This window comes from Stegodyphus dumicola, chromosome 7 (genome assembly GCF_044657685.1).
Source record: "Stegodyphus dumicola isolate Sdum_Otavi_A_Nest chromosome 7, ASM4465768v1".
Taxonomy (NCBI): Eukaryota; Metazoa; Arthropoda; class Arachnida; order Araneae; family Eresidae; genus Stegodyphus; species Stegodyphus dumicola.
Genome location: NC_140774.1, coordinates 24,319,909 through 24,338,379, shown reverse-complemented (window position 1 = coordinate 24,338,379; position 18,471 = coordinate 24,319,909). Strand labels below are relative to the sequence as shown.

Here is an 18,471-nt window from a genome sequence, read left to right as displayed (position 1 = left end):
ATCATATAGCTTCATGAGAGCAAAATATTAAATAATGTTATTTACAAAATTCATCTACAATTTTATATATCACGAATAATAAACGGAGACATCCTTGATAAATTTATCATCATACTGACTGATACTTTTGGTAATGTAATTCGACTATTAGATTTCATTGCTTTGGCACTGATGCTTTTATTATTCGTAATATGAAATTGTAGAGAAATTTTTGCAAAGAGAATTGTTTAATCTCCTGTTCTTATGAAACTATATGATAGATTAAAAGCAGTAAAATTCTGAGAGCTTCAGTTTGTCTATTAAAGGAAGATATGGGGGAAAAATAGCTTCAGCGTTATATTTAATTAATGTATCATATTCTGACGTGGTTAAGCCGCACTTTTTTTCGCAAAAATATTAGATGAAAATTAGGGGTGCACCTATGCGCGATTGATTAGAAACAGATACATACAAACATGTGCAAACATAGCAGCGCATATTTAACGATTGGATATAAAATCTATTATTGGTAAGCATTACATGGGATTTTTTTTTATTATTATTATTATTTTATATATATATACAGGTCTTTTGAACGAAAATAGCCGACAAATGGATTCAGCTACGAGGTGCAATTTAAACTGCAATCCGACTCTCTGATGAAAACTGGAACGAGCTCTAGTACTTGCTTTTGACGTGAATGAATCCAACGTCCGGCGGTGGGAAAAGCGTGAAGTGTGGAACATGCAGTGCTCTAAAGGCAAGTGGCCTCAAACTGGCGGCTCACGGTCCCCGAAACAATTTTATGCGGCCCTCGATTACATTTTTCATAAACTAACTAGGATTTTATGATAAAAATTTGAAAGAAAAGTTTAAGATATTTATCGTTTCGAGTCTATTTTACGTTATTTTCCATTACCAATAACGAACGTCAGTAATGCCATAGAAAATATAGAAATGGAGATAAATAATTTACACTATGATATAAATTGTATTTAAAGATTTAGAGATACAGATTTGATTAACTTTTATGAGTACACGTCAAAAGATATATATCCTCGATTACGAATTTTTGCAATTGAAATAATGGCCTTATTTGTAAGTACATTCACACGTGAACTTTTTCTTTTCTGTAGTTGAAAATTAAGAAATCTAAGGAAAAAAACCAGACTGCCAATAGAGGTGATGGAGATACTTTCTAGCAATTTTTCAAGTTACAAATTTTATAAAAATCGAAACGGCATGATATGTACTAAAAACAGAGAAGTTTATAATAATTTACATGAAAATACGTATTTTTGATATGTATTATAGAAAAACGTATTAAATAAAAGAAAGAGGATAGGTAGACACTATTTATTCTCAAGTTTTGTCCTTTTATGAAGTTTTCATGTATTTCTTTTTAATTTAAGTTATTCAGTGGTTATTTCAAAATATTCCAATTAATTGAATGAATGTCAATCTAAAAATTTCAATATTTATACTGCTGCCAATATGTTTGAATTATAAATTGTGACCAACAGAAATTTATTGCAGATACCAACCAAACTTTTGATTTCAAGGCAGTATGTATAATTTGAATTTTTTCTTTGCATCATTTTTATATGTATGCTTTAACAAATGTCTTGTGAATTTTTTAAAATTTAGTTAAGAAATTTGTTTTGTTAGAAAAACTCTCTCTCTTTTCTATTTGTTCATTTTTATTTATCCATTTATTTTTTATTGCACGCCATTATTTATTCACTTATATTTTACAGCGAAATGACTACTTTCCGATTTTGGATCTACTTTCCGATTTTGGATCTACTTTCAGATTGTGGATCTACTTTCAGATTTTGGCCTGCGTGCAATTTGAATTTGAGACTACTTCGCTAGGCGACTCGGAGAATACTGTTGGATACCGATACCAAAGATAGTGATTCTGGTAGTACTTTCGGTACCACTACAGTAGTAAACTACTGCAGTAGTAATTACTGCAAACAGAAGTAAACTATTGTAGTGGTACCGAAATTGACAGTGAATATGAGATGTTTTATGCAGAAACATGTTCCTTTTGATCGATAATAAAAATTTTGACTCAATTTGTGGTAAAATCTGTTTTCAATTTAGCTGCTTTCATACCTCCAAAACAAAAAAAATATTCTAGGTCCTTGAGAATAATTTTATTTGAGTAAAATTTAGAAAGCCTAGTAACATCGCTACTCTTAAGCTCTAAAATAAAACACTTCTCACTGCGAAAGCTGCAATAAAATGGTACTAATGATACTCAGAAAATTGCTAAAACAAGACAAGAGGAAACTTTAACAGGCAAAATGTGTGTAAGTGCAGAAGAGAGGAAGCTATATGTTTTGGCTGCTAATAGTCGTAGCAGCTAGTGATATTTTTTATAGCCATCGGGGCGAGAGGGGTGAACTAAGATGAGCTCGATTCTGAGAAGTGACCTGTTACTTGACAATAGGCATAAGGTTCTGAAGCTATCAAGCTATCACTTCTCTCCCCTTTTGTTACAGTCGTAAGGGAAATGTATACACGTCATGGGAAACAAAAAGAAGACAATTTGGATCATCTATATCGTGTGTATCATATGCATGTGGATCTTCTATATGCGCATGTGAATCATCACATACATATTGTCATGATCACCGTTAGAATATTTATTCAGTGGCTGTTTTACATTTGGCTGTTCTTCGAAGGATTCTTTTTCTGCCCTGGAACCAAGGGTACTGAATCCGAGGATAACTGAAACCTTGGATACTGGGGTACAACCGTATGTAACATTTATTCGATTTTGAAATTTTTATTACTTAATTTTTATTTTATTTAGAAACGTTTTTTCTTCTTAACTTTTATTATAGATAAGCTTAAAAGATAAAAGGTTTAAATTAAGCAATTAAAATCATCCTTAAATTGTTCAAAATGGTAATGAACTCTAGTAAGATTAAATGGGTACTTTTCTTAACTCTGGTAAATTTAAAAATGCATAAATATTCAAAATTTTGGATAATTTTACATAAAATTATTATCCAAAATATTACAAAGGAAAATTATCTCAAATGCAAAAGCCGCCTCTCCAATTCATATGTCGGAAAATCGCCAAATTTCCGTTCAGAAATGCCAATAACAATCATTAAAAAATTAAGAGTTGATTTAAAATAAAAGGTTACAATTAACCAATAAATGCTGAACAAAAAGAAAATAAATCGCATCACTTACCAACCCTTGACGAAGACGTGAAACTTTCTACTGTGGATTGACTATTTTGTGGCAAAACATCAGTATTCGTCTCTGACGTTTTTACTGCATCTGGAATTACAGGATACCTAAGTCTTGGAGGCGATGCCATTGACGCTCTATCGGGTAATACAGTAGCTTCATCAGCTGCATAATCCAATTCCGTACTTGGCAGTATATCATATGCAGCGGGGACTTTTGTTGATGTCGTTGAGAGGCTTAATAATTCTTCAGCAGTTTTATGATGTGGAATCACTGTGGCTCTTTTGCTCTTGCCTAATTCAGAGTGAGCGCTGAAAATTTTAGAAGGCTGTGTTGTTGTGGACAAGGATTCCAGTACTGGAATCAGTACACTTTCGAGAAAACTTTTTATGGGCTCCAGAATAGAATGCAGCGAGGAAGTATTTTCAGAAGAATAATTGACAGACATATTTTCAATTAACGTACTCGGTATACTTCCATCCTGTAGCCCATCAGAACAACATAGCATGTCATATAATCTATTGCGATTGCATTTTACTGCAGTCCATGCTGGTGAGTTGTTAAAATAACACCGCAAGTAAGGTTCACAAATTGTTTCCATTCCTGCAACTGTGTGACAATTTCTGTCTGCTTGGGTGTGCTCGGGTTTTTTTGACGAAGAATTAAAAATGACCACTTCCAGCGAATCTGAAAATGCAATAAATCATTTTAATTGAACACTATATAGTGTCAACTACTTAAATACAGTTTAATCAAAAAATATACCTGACATTTAATTTTATTAGTAGCGTACATGGGGCAAGCAGAAAAAAAAATTATTGCGAAACTAAATATGAATGTTCTATTTTTTTCCTTTTACCATATAATAAATGTACTTCAGTATATCTTCTGCCCTAGTTCTTCTGAAATTATCGAGGCACTAATCCGTTTCCATCTATGTATACTCGATCATAACTGATGCTATTGTATTCAGGACTGGCTCCAGTACTTTTGGCGTTCAAAGCGATAAGTGCAGTTAGCGCCCGTACAGATTAAGCATAAAATTAATTCTTTATTTTAATGAATTTAAAGGGACCGGAAATTTTGTTTGCTACGTTTTGTTTAATAATTAAAATATATTGCCCCACAAAAGATTGTAAAATTTAGTTGATGACTTCAAAAATAAAAGTAAATAAATAAATGAAATAAAAGCAATCATTTTAGCATTGTTGCCTCTACCAAAAGAAGTAAGTAATACCTCTAATTAGAATATTAAAATGTGTTATGGGCTCATTACGAATATTATTACCTTCAGCTTTATTTTCTCTTCATTCTTGCCAGCTCCGTATAATAATAATTTTACAAGATAAATTATTTAGCTGAGTCTAAGAACTTGAACAGAATTAGGGAACCAATTCAAGTTCTTTAACTCAGTAATCATTGAGAACACTATGTACTCTTTATGCTTATTGCGGGATAATGCTGCTGCGGGCTTTTGTTTCCAAGAATTGTTTTTACAATTGTTTCGCACATAGTCTTGTCTTAGAGAAAGGTGAAGGTAATCTATATGTGTTCTTGATTACCCCTAATAGCCTAAGTATGAAGGATTTTAAAAAGTTAACAATTTTCTAAGACATGCAGATATTCTTCAAATTTTTTGAAAAATAAATATTAAAAACAATTTAATCCAAACAGCGATGAAATTTGTTATGTCCGATTTCTCCTGGCTACTATCCTGACTCGAGATCGAATCTCGGAATAAAACATGGATGCTTTTAAGCATATAGTATTTGTGCAGCAGGGTGTACTCAATATACATGGCGAGCCGAAAGTTCATTTAAATGAGTTGGTGATAGGGAAAGTGAGGAGGAAGACCTTCGGAATAATTTTTGGACTCATTCTAACAAAATTGGGAGGGAGCTGGCTAAATAGTAATGTCACCTATGCAATGCCCATAGCCCATGCCAACGACAGACGTAATCTTGAGCTCCTTGCCAAGATAAAACTCGTAGACTTGTTCTAATTAGGCCGCGCAAGTGAGATAAGGTATAACATATCCGATAATCGTAAGTTTGGAAGTTCGCTTTAGCCAACGGGATGAAAGTGTTTGTTCATTATAGCCGAGGTTTCGTTATATCGGTGTTTGGCTCATAAGTTCAAGGTCATCAAACATCCTTTTCAGAAGTCCACCTCTATGAACAATTTTGCTGGCGCCTTCTGAAATCGGGCATTCTAGGCGGCTACCAGTATCGCCTACTCGTATACTTGCAACCTTCCTTGATTGTAGCCAAGACAGTAAGTGATCATTTGGCATCATTGTCACATAATTTCGTTAAAGGTTTTTTGAATAATTATAAAAAAAGTTTTAATTCTGCGTACCATAACATACATATTGAGCTTTTTTCCCGGTCATCTTTTTCATGTGAACTGACAGATTAAAGGGAGTGGAGACATTAATGCTGAGCAAAGCTTCTAGAATGTCAATTTTAACCTCTCTGGCCTACAGTCAGAACTTGGACATTTTGAAATTATTTTGTGGCAAAAGCAAAGAAAATTGATTTGCGATAAAGTATATATAATTATTTAAATCCGATTCGTCTTTTTTTGATGCCTTGTATTATAGCCAACATTTTAGCATATATAATTAACATTTATAAAATTTAAAATAATAGTTATCTAATACATGTAACATTATAAATCATTCCTTATTATTCATGGAAATGATATTATATTATGAAAATATTCTTCCTCTTATATTATTATATGAAACATAATTTAATATTGTTTGTCAAGACATTTCACAAAATATGAGAAGTTATTACAAAATATAAAGATAAATATTTGAAATTAAAACTTTATAACTGCTTCGAACTAATGCAAATTCAATTATATAAAGAATAAGTTGAAAAATACAAGTGATGTCTTCGACAACCTTCTTACACCAATTAAAGAATTTATTCATATTTCTAAAGGGCCATACGAAGAATGAATACTCTCTTTAATGAAAACTTTTATCTTCATAAGACTTCTTTCTTCCTTATAGTTATTACAATTTCGTTAATTACAGAATGTTTATCAAAATAAGGCAAAAATTATTACTGGACAATTTTACCTGAGTTCCTTTCTGTGGAGGCAGCTCTTGCGTCAGAAGTGACATTTATGAAGAAAAACACGAAAAGCAACCAACACCTTTCGCAGAAAATAAAAACCAATTAGTGTGAGATATTAATCAGAAACTGTATTTTGTAGGCTGTCATATTGTTCATAATACAAATGAAACAATATTCTTTAAGCTACCAAAAACAATGAAATAAAATTCGAATTTGAAAGAATGGTTCAATTATTATTATGTGCAGTTATGGAATTTTTTTCGTTATTTTTCACTTTCACTGTGTCCTAATAATTTCAAACAATAAATTACCTAGCTCAGTTTCGGAACTTGAATGGAATCAGAAAATCCGTTCCAGTTCTTTGACTCATGTCATTACAAAGCGGTAATTTATTTCTGTTAACTTTTCATTAGTGGAGAAATGTATTATGATTATAAATCTGCTGTAGTTTCACAAGTTGATCTTTACTGCTCCTTCACATTTTCGTTTTCAGAAACGTTCAGAAAAATGACACATTTCGCTTTCCAAATTCGAATTTTCACGCTGAAAAACAAGCAAAGTGTAAGAAATACCCAAAATGTTTCCTGAAAAAGTCTATTTTTCGATATATCACTGAAGATATTAACACACCAAAAGAAGAAAAAAGGCTTGAAATTAATTCCAGAATTTATTTCAAATTCCACTAAAAATATAAAATACAGCCCTGTTGACAATTCATTTCAGGACACTAATGAATTACAAATATTAGTTATTATGAAAGCAGTGTATTTATATTTAGTTTTTAATCTCATTTTACGTTATGTGTCTGTTAAAAAAAGTCTGATATGGACACCCGTTTGATTTCCTTGTTCGCCCTATTAAACTATACACAGTTTTTTGCTGCATTTCATTTAAACTCACTTCCTCGAATTTCAGTAGAGATATATTTCTCATTCAATTAATTCAGTTCTCACTTCGAAAAAGGCAAAAATACATAAAAAATCAAAAAATCTTCATTAAAATTGTAAAATACAGAAAAACATAAAGCACCAAATACACCTAAAAACAGTTTAAAAAACAGTTTTTACGATTAAAATTAAGACTTTCTGCTCAAAACCAAGCAATTCAGCCAGCAGGCAGGAAGACAAACTTTTCGCTGAACAAAACTGAAAGCTTACTTTGGGTCACACTCGGTAAAAGGACACTGAAGTTGGTGCACAAATTAACTTAATTCGCTATATTGCTAAGAATTTCAATCGTAAATAAATTGTGGTTTCGTTCGGCTTAGTACCACTTAAGCAACTGTTGGTAATTCTACAACTGTCGCATGCAGATTATCTAAAAACAATAACTGGAAACTAAGAACAACATAATTCAATGAATTTTAGAGCAAAAAATTCACAATTTACCAGCTTATACGAATAAAATATTGGTTACAGAGTGAGCACACACATATATATATATGTTTGGCTCTGCCGATTGCAACCCCAAAGGGTGGGTCCCAAAACTTGCATGTTATAGCAGTTCCATATACAAAATTTCAATTTTCTGAATTTTTGAGTTATGTGCGATAAATACATATGTAAGTACAGAAGTCACGGAAAAAGTGTGCTCTGAATCCATTTTACAATCTACGTTAGAAAAAAGAATCCTTTATTCTGTCCGCATGTAGTGTTGTCACGCAAAAACATCTTTCAAATGCGATCAGAGAGCAGTAATAAATTCGAGAGCGGTTGAAATGGATACTTTCGGCTATAATGGCTATAAATCAGCTCAGCTATGATAACGAGTTAAATATAAGATTTTATACAAAGTTTTATATAAAGTTTTTATACTCTCATCCTCAATTTTACAATTTTAACGTCCATTATTGAACTCTGCCAATTTACATTTCTGGTGAATTTGATGGTAAAGGCAGAACAACAGGAAAGATTTAACATAAAAAAACGACATATCAACTAAAATAAACTTTACAAAATTAGCTATTAATTTCACATATTCTGGTCACATAACAAAGGCTTAAAACCAGGCAATAAAGCTATGCAATTATAAAATGTGCGTTCTCTTTAACAAGCACTGTATAACAGAACAAAGGTCTAAAGTGGAAATATATGCAAGCAGTTGAAAAAAGAGTAATGATTTACGGAGTCATGATGCAGCAGAAAATAGAAGAGCGTCTGATTCTAGAATGGATATATAATTAATATGTAACGCCCGATTCTAAAGTTTAATTTATACGAAAATATATCTGTATTTTTGTTTTTACTTGATTAATACTGGTTCTCATGAGAAATTCTATTCAATTTCTTTATTATCTTCACATGGCTTAATTTAAAATACTTAAAATGCAGAAAAGAAAATTAAGATGGCATTGTATTTAACACTAATTTTACTTGAAGAATTTCATGTGATGTCCATTTAATTTTTTTTCCATCACTCTGACTAATGCATAACTTGACATATACAAAACTTTAAAACAAAAATAAATCTATAAGATAAGATAAAAACTGTAACTATAACTATAGCATAAACTATAAGATAAAAAATAACTATTAGATAAAATTAAACTTATACGATTTTAAGGTATTCATATTTAAAATCAAGAAATATCTATCTTTACTATATCATTAAAAATTATTTATTTTATTATTCAACGAATTTAAAAGAATACACATTATTTCTAGTTAAAAAAAGCATACGTATTTTGTCCTCGTTAAAATATTTAATTCTGGCTTTAGGAAAAGATAACAACAATCGGAACTTTTTATTCCTCATACAAAAACGAAGTAAAATGCACATACCTTATATTACGCATAGTCTTCGAAGCTAGAAAGGAACTGAAGAAAACATTCGAACAATCAATTATCAGCTAAGTAGTATTTACTTACCAACCCAACGTAAATAAATGGAGAGTGACGAATTCGAAATTCACGAGTAATCTACGCAGTTTAGACTGCACCGAATAATTGTGGAAACCTACTGAGAATAAAAAAATTTTACAACCCTTCTCAGTTGCAATCTTTATTATATTTAAAATTCAGCATCTTTATTTAATCAAATATTATCGCCCTGTATTACATTTAAAGAAATTAAATAATGAAGAATCTGCACAAATGTATGTATGTTTTTCGCATTGTGATAAAACAACGGTACCTAGACCCATCAAATTTTGAATAACGTACGTCTCCACCAGAATATGGGCATCTGGAAACCGAAATTTTGAATTTTGAATTTGTTTTATTATTTATTTCATATTTTGTAAAGCATTCATGAGTTTTTGATTAAAAAACACAACAATTTCAAAACGAGCAATGGCAGCACTGTAGGGGGGGAGGATGAAACATTTTTATCTTCAGCGCGCGAGACTGTAAATCGGAAATTCTAAAGATATGCTCTTTATAAATTATTTTATCATATTGTTGTTGAATTGAATTTTGTGGTTTAAATGCGAAGAACATGGTATTTAATAAATAAAGTTAACATACAAAATGTTTAAAAAAAGTGCTGCTTTGGACGTAATATAAAATCTGGAAATCTTTTAGATTTTGTTTTTAGTTTGCTTACAACCATACACTCATCGCTTAATTTTTCTCCGCATACAACACATACAAGAAATTTACGACTTCCAGAATCAGTAAATCTAAAACCGAAGTTTATATAAGTTTTCTTATATCTGTGCACAGTGGCAGACGACCAAATTATCTGCGCAATGGTATGGTAGCACTTAACGATTAATAAAGCTAGCATAATAAAGATGTTTTGAAGTGCAAAATAATTATTGTCATTGGCTGCCTCATAACCTACAGCATATGAACTAGCTAGTATTATAACTGAATGAGAACAGAGGAGTACAATTTCATGAAAGATCTGTAGATGACAGCATAATAATTTGCTTGGTGATATTATACGGCAGATCAAGTGATAGAAATAAAACACGAAATTTATTATAAATATCGTCTTATTAAAAGTAAAATTTAAGAAAAAAATCGGTGATAATATATTTCCTTTTACAATTAAATATGGTGGAAAAGGTAGCCTGGCAATCAATTAGTGAGAATTGTACAGAAATAACAATTAATTGGTTGAGCAAAATTAGATTCTTCAGGGAAAATTTTGAGATATGCTCTATCTGAAGTTTAAACATTAGTACATTATCACGTATTAAAAACTAAATTTATTATAATCAGGAAATTATTTTATAAAAGTACAGAAAACGTAAAGAGTAATTAAGACAAAAAAATTGGAAAGCATATTATTTCAGGAAACATGAAATCACATTTAAGGAAAGTTTTATTCCTGCACGAATTCCTGTGTATGACTAGTGCTGCCATCTATTGGAACATTTAACAACTATACAGTCTACATTACAAAGAAACCGCTAGATGGCAACACTAGCAAATTTCAAACCTGAATGTTCCCACAATCTTAACTAGGTAAATCCTTGAATTAATCACTCTTTTCTTCATTACCTTTCTCCCCCTTTTTTTTATTTCCATTGCAGATAAAATGTTTACTTTAACAAACCCGCAATGGAAAATATTTCTAACTTCCTTTAGCATTCTTTTAGCATTTTTGTTTTAAACTTTTAAAAATTAACTTAAAATTGAATGTAACTCAGTATCAAACACTAAAGCTAAAATTTACAATAAAAATAATTATTGTCTTCGAAAAGTTAATTTTGGGTTTATTCTATTTCAGATACTTTCTTATTTCATTCAAAACGTTTATTACCACCTGCGAACTTACATATATATATATATAGATAGATAGATAGATAAGAAAGGTAATGTTTTCTGTCCACAGGTTTTCCGTACACATAGTATCAAACTTATAAATATTTCTATTTTCCATATTTATGCTTTCTACATTCATATTAGATTCTGGGTAAAACTGGACGACCGGAAGTGATACTTTACTTGAAGCCCATAACCGTTTTCAGTAATCAACATAGAACTTTGTTGCATAAACCATAATATATTCTTGCCGTTAAACCATAATCGTTTGCTGAAACATAAATGTTCTGTGATAAACGTTCAGATCAAAATGAATTTAGATTGATTCTAACGAATTGTTAATATGATAGAAATAACACAGAAGAAAGTTGAACTATGATATTCGTTTCAAATTGTTTATTTTAAATATATTATAAACACTTAATTAAAAAAAAACAGTTAAATTATATGTTATTCAACTTCCAAATGAAATACTGTTTTTAATCAAATAAATAAAGGAACGTATCTTTGATTATATTGGTATAAATTTAGGAAAACTAGTTTCTACACACGGCCCGTTATGCGTAATGAAATATAATTCAAAATTTTATATTACTTACCGTTCTATTTAGCGGAACAATAAATTAGATTTTGTTTACAAGCATTTAACCAGAAGTGATATCTTTAGTGAAGTCTCACAGCTCCTTGCGGGTGTTAGGTCATGAGCAGACCACATCACAATTTTTCTATTTCCTTGTACGAAGTAAAATGGAAGTACTGTAATCGCGAAAAGTTTTAGGCAGCATATTGCAACGAAAATATCCATTTTGACCGCTATCGAATGCAATTTAACGATGTTTTTGCGTGACATCTATACGTAAGGACAGAATAAAAGACTCTTTTCCTCCAAAAAAATTATAAAACTGCTTTAAAATGAATTCTGAAGAAAATTTTTTGTGGTGTCTGTACGTACGTATGTATCTCGCATAACTCTAAACCGAGTAGCTTCAGAACGTTGAAATTTTGTATATAGGACTGCTGCAACATGTGCACCTCGTATTTTGGTTGGAATCGGCCGCATCAAACGTATATGAATATATTTATATATAGATTCCCTCTATTACCCGGCTCAGTGATCTCAGGTTCTTAACTCTTATATGGTTGTAAATTGTGCATTTTTTCCTTTTCGAAATATTGAATTATATTGTTTTTATCTTCCGGTTACAGTTTTTATCCCTTTAGGAAATCTGCAAGCAATATTTGTAGAATTATCAACAATTTAAAATCTGTTTAAGTGCGGTTAAGACTATATTAAATAACATGGTTATTAAATAACAATAAGGTTATTAAATAACATGGCGGACATGCTTGTTTACATTTGAAACAACAGAATAGTATATTTGTTGCCATTCTAGAAAGATTTGCTTCGCAACAACAAACATAAAGCCTTCATTTATCATTGCGAATTAAATCATGCTTAATCCTTTCTGGAATTTTGTCAAGGGAATAAGTGTTTAAGATTTACTTCGTAATTTTCAATATAGATATTTTGGCCTATTTGCGAAGTCAGAAGTGAATTAATTGAATGAGAAATAATCAATCGTCTGTGAAAAACTGTTTCTTTTTTGTTTTGTTTGCTTAATTTCTTTTATACATCGTTCTAGATTTATTATAGTATTTGAATAGAACATGTGGCAACGATTAGATAATTCTTCAAATGATATAAATTTTGTGCATTCTGAGTTATAATATGAACGAAATATAATACTGTTAAGAGAACCTAGCGCCAGAGTGTCGCTGTGGTAAACAATTAGAGTGAATTTTAAAAAATGCATTTATTCTATTGTGGTTTATGCGCTGTCGGCAAAGTAGATTAAATTCAATCCAATAAGTTTAAATGAAATGAAAAAAAAAATCGTATAATTTAATATTCCGTACAAAGAAGTCATGTGGTGTACACATCAGATTTTTTTAATATGTTAAGTCGAAACGTTTCAATATTTTATAAAACAATTAAAATTCAATAATTATTTCCTAAATAATGATTTTAATGGTAAAAGCTCATAATTCGCTGCATAAATAAAACTGTGAAGCTGGAGCTAATTGACGTCAATAAATGGATGGTACTAAGACTGTAACGTCCTAATGTATTCTAGTATTTACGCACCGTGTATTTACTTTTTTCTATTTAAAACAACAATGCTCAGTTGTTGTTAAATTAATATTAAATTATTTATTCTTAATTTACATTTTTAAGAATTAAGTTTGGGTTTTAATGAATGTTTGTTTTTAATTAGCATTATAGAATAATTCAGTTCTACCATTTATTAAAATGGTAAACAACAAGTCACACGTACTTGTATTTGAGATAGCTTAATTATTTTCGAAGACATTAAGCTTTGGAATTAATAAAAAGAAGACAATTTTTTTAATTTACATCTAGAACCCTTTAATTCTACTGTTTTCACAAAGGATTTTATTGCTACATAAAATTTCTAATATACTATTATGTAGATTAATATTCATTATAATATAAAAAAGATTTAAGAAATGAATATATAAGTGAAAAAAATAATTTCATCTTTCAGACTTTTTTTTTTTTTTTTCTTTTCATTTTTAGTCCAAAGTAGTTTTTCCAGAAGGACAATTAATTTCGTTTTGGCATTTTTCCTCGATTCACGATAAGCGTTGATTCACTTTTCAAATTGTTGCCAACAAATATTATCGCCCTTTAAAGAAATTAAATAATGAAGAATCTGCATGAACGCATGTATGTTTCTCGCATTGTGATAAAACAGCGGTAGCTAGAGCCATCAAAATTTGAATAACGTAATCTCCCATAGATTATGGGCATGTAGAAGCCCTAATTTGAATTTTAAATTTGTTTTATTATTGATTTAATATTTTGTGACACTTCAACGACTTTTTATTAACAAACTAAACAATTTAAAAGCGAGCAATGGCAATACTGTATTTTTAAAAAAAAAAAAAAAAAAAAAATTTTATCTCCAACGCGCGAAATTCTGTATCAGAAATTATAAAGATACATATGCCTATTTTAAAATTATTTTTCGATATGGCTGTTGAATTGAATTTTATGTTTTAAGTACAAAGAGCAAAGAGATTTAATAAATAAAAGTAACAATCAAAAGGTTAAATATACTTCCCTTTGGACGTAATTTAAAACCTGAAGCCTTTCAGATTTTTAGTCCAAAGGGGCTTTGTCTCTGAAGGACTACTGTTTTCATTTTGCGTTGAATCACTATAAATGTCCGTTTCACTTTTCAAACTGTTGCCATCAAATGTCAAATGTTAGAGTCCTGCATTATATTTGAAGAAATTAAATAATGAAAAATCTGCATAAATGTATGTGTATTTCTCGCATTGTGATAAAACAACGGTACATAGAGCCATCGAATTTTGAATGACCTAATCTTCCTACGAATATGAACATGTGGAAGACCCAATTTGAATTTTGGAATTTGTTTTATTATCGATTTCATATTTTGTAAAACTTTAAACGAATTTTTGATTAACAAGCTCAAGGATTTCAAAGCGAGCCATGGCAACACTCTACTAATTCATTATTTAATTACTAATTCATTCATTATTTAATTATTCTACGCCTTACTCATTTCAACCAAAAATATTTCACTGGCAATATTATTTTACAGCATCTTATTTATTTTCATAGAAATTCTTTTACTTTCTATTTGTGGGATTATATGCTGATACCTCTCCACTGAAAACAATTCCACAACAATTTTTATTCTTGCCAAACCCAAGTGTATAAAAATATGCCTGGCATCCGGTCATCCTACAAATATGAGTAATATTCAAATACGAATAACAATTATTAAACGTCATATATTACATAATATACATTTTTAGGATAATTAAATAATAACGCCGCTACATAAACATTAATCCTTACCCCGTTTATAGGCGAATATTATCAAACTAAATCAGCCTGATCTTTCTCGTGTTCTAAATATCTGGTGTGGGAACTTAATAACGTGAATTATCAATCTACCATCAAGTCTAATATGTCACACGCAGAAGACATTAGCGTCACGTATCTTTTTCATAAAACTTCACGTTTGAAGAAGAAAATGAATTGAAGAAGGAAATCAAATGTTTCTACCTATAATATACAGAAAATATAAAATATATACAGAAACTTTGGAAGACATCATTTGCTTCATGCCCAAAGGAAAATCGAATTTTCATTTGCTCTTTTATTTTTCGTAAGAGCAATAGAGGTAATAGCTCTGTAAAATGTACGAGTTGATCACGGTTGCCGTTATCTCTCAGTTAATCATTTCCCGTAATTCAGTTTGTGTAAACTTTAAATAATTGTGCCTAACGACGTTTTGTGTCACTAACTCACAACATCCGGTGGTTTGAAATTATTTAACAAGCCCGCTACGGCGTGAAAGTTTGGATATGAGCGCCCGGGAAGTAACGTCCTTTCAAATTCGGTAGTATATAAGTTTCACCTATCATAAACCCTGAGCACCTCAAACAGCACGTTGAAAAAGACATTATGTCAATGTATTACGAACCACAAATCTCACAAATCTCAGTATCAGAGAGAAAAGAAGCATTAACCCTCTAACAAGATCGGGACAATAACAAGACATTTGTGCATGCGATAGACATATATAAAAACATACATTCATTGTTTAAATTTGCATTGCCATGACGATTAAACCCTCGTACTTAGTCCATTTATTGTCGCTAAAATGCTTATTAGGCTCATTTCTGAGAGTTACGATAATTAAATGTATAATTCTTTTTTCTTTTAACCACTAATGAGACCCTTCAATTAAATCTTTCACTCGAGTGGATATAAAAAATTAAATATTGCTTTCACAGAACACTTCTTACAAGTCAACGTCAGACTGTTTGTAAAAAAGTTTTTTCCACATTAAAAAAAAATATTACCTAAACACATGTTTAAAATCAGTGATGAAATTATACACAAAATGATCAAATTCTTACCTTTGATCGCATAAAATATGCTGAAGTGAAATGAATACAAATTTAACTCATTTTAGATATTTTAATTCCCTGCATACGTGGATAATGAACATTATATGGATATTTATTCATAATCTACGTAAGTAAAATAAGTGCATATCTTATATATGCGGACATTCGCTTCTACAACTCATCCGCCTTTTCCTAAATCTGGCAACAGCTACAGCAGCGAGATACTTCTTCAAGCTGCGCGAGGAAATGAAAACGGAATTCCATTCTGATGAGGTTATGACGTAGCGATGCATTGAACTGAGCTATGCTGATCGACGATGTTGCTTGATGATGTAATTCCGTTTCATGATGACTCAAACTTTTTATTTTACTTCCTCTCACTCTGTACATACCATAATCATGTTTATTCTTTCATCATTAAATACAATACCTTTAAAATGCCACTATATATATATATATATATATATATATATGCAGAAGTTGACCTGAAATGCTACTACAAGTGATACTGGTTAAAATTTCTGTAAATATTTAAGTTTCACCAGTGACTCTTATAAAGCATATAATGCTTATTATTTAATTTCATAGCTCTTATCACGCATGAACGTTTACAATGTTAAAAAATATCATGTTCTCGAACGTTTGTGTTTCAGATGATAACGTATCGCTTATAAGGCTTGTATGTAATGTATAATACATGTAAATAAGAGAGACAAAAGTTTAAAATCCGAATCTTTCCAGATTTTTTTTCATTTACACTTATTCGTTATTCTGTTTTCGATAGCTTCATTACAACAGTGAAACTTCCCTATGCATTCAAACGCTTTTGTTCCTCTGCGCATTGCCATTTCAATGACTGGCATTAACAACATCTCTCATGTGCCCCCGAGAGAAATGGCTCATGCTGATAGCTTATATATGTCATAAGAGATTTAGCGCAGGTGAAAGCTTCCGAAAATTGTAGAAGGCTTAGGGCCAAAGATCCTGTTTAGCCCTGCTTTTGCGGAGCTCCAGATGTCTCTGATCTTAATGTGGAAACAGTCGCCTTAGGGAGCATGAACTATCGGGATATTCACTATTTTTTCCTCAATTATGTTCTCTGCAATATTGATCGCTTTAAGTATTGGTTCTCTTGGGAAGATGATTAGCTAAGAGCAATTTCTGCATCTAATTTTTGGTTCATCAAGTTAACTTAAGAATGTACTCCTCATTAACTTTAGAGCAAACATTTGGAAAGTTACATTAGAATGAAACTGTTTAATTCTGTTTAACCTTCGAAGTTATTGCAGTGATATATTGAGTAAGAACTCGAATGTGAATCTCCAATTTCCTTTTACACTTTTAGAAAAGATATTCCGTTATGCATTATATTGCTGTTCACTTAGCACAGCATAATTAAAAACTATTCGGACTTTATTTAAAATAACTTGAAACAATAGGCTTCAATAGACAATAAACTTCAATAGACAACAGTACACTTCAAATGAAACAATAGACATCAAACCAATATTTTAAAAAATTTCTAACCCTCGATACGTAGACAGTTTTTCCACAGAAATTTAAGTTAATGAAAAATCGAAAATTCAACAGAACAGCATTCGGTATTCTTGTAAAAGACTGTCTACCGCCGTCTTCTGATCTGCTTTCCATTAACTATGATCACATCCAAACACACTGATGACATTACCGTAATACACCGAACGAAAAACAGCAGTACATTAATAAATAAATACAAAACAATTATACATACTTACTTTCATTACATTGTCAGAAGAATTACATTTATTACATTACCAGATTATTATATTAAGTTCCATAGCATTACCAAAAGAATGCATTAAATTTATCTATCCTATCAAAGACATGCTTTATATTTACACTACAGTTTGAAGACATTATAAACCTAATTCAAGCTATCCTATTTCACATTTGTCAAAAGTCAGAATTTTATTTCTGTAATCGGATGTAAAGGAATACTAATAGCCATTCCTATTTTTCACTAATAGAAACATTGTCCTGATATCGCTCAACAGGAGCAGAAATTTGTTCCCCATTTTTGACAGATCGCGATCATAGTTCTGCAAGGTGACGGGACAGCATCACAGTGTTGTTCCTTCCATATTCCATAAAATTAGCAACGAGGTTTTATTGTATGAATAACGGCACTGCAGTAAGCTTAACAAAAATCACCTTCAGGTAGGTATATCATGTGATTCATGTTCGTAACCAAAGGCAAATACAGGTTAGATTATTATACTCGTAGATCCGGCCGGATAGGTTCTTTGTTACGAAAATACCTAACATTCTTTCTTCTTAGCCATCAATACACAATACTCTTAAGTCCAAGCAACGCCGGCCCTTACCCGTATAATTGCTTGATTCTTTCGAAGAACTCATCTTATAGAACACAGTTTTAAGACGCTTATTACCGTTTCCTGAATCTCTTGAGTACTCTAAAATAAAAACCTTTGAGAAAATTTCATTATAAGTAAGAGAAAATAGTC

The 18,471-nt window shown here is 30.9% G+C and overlaps 1 protein-coding gene across 1 annotated transcript in view; it reads right to left on the bottom strand.

Annotated features, from left to right (window-relative positions):
• The window catches only part of LOC118199976 (clotting factor G beta subunit-like), a 31,220-nt gene extending 27,520 nt beyond the window's left edge, over positions 1-3,700 (bottom strand). Inside the window, exon 1 of the mRNA XM_035371883.2 lies at positions 3,193-3,700. Within this exon, the coding sequence (XP_035227774.2) occupies positions 3,193-3,700 (508 nt within the window). The remainder of the gene's footprint in view (positions 1-3,192) is intronic.
• Positions 3,701-18,471: the final 14,771 nt, after the last annotated feature.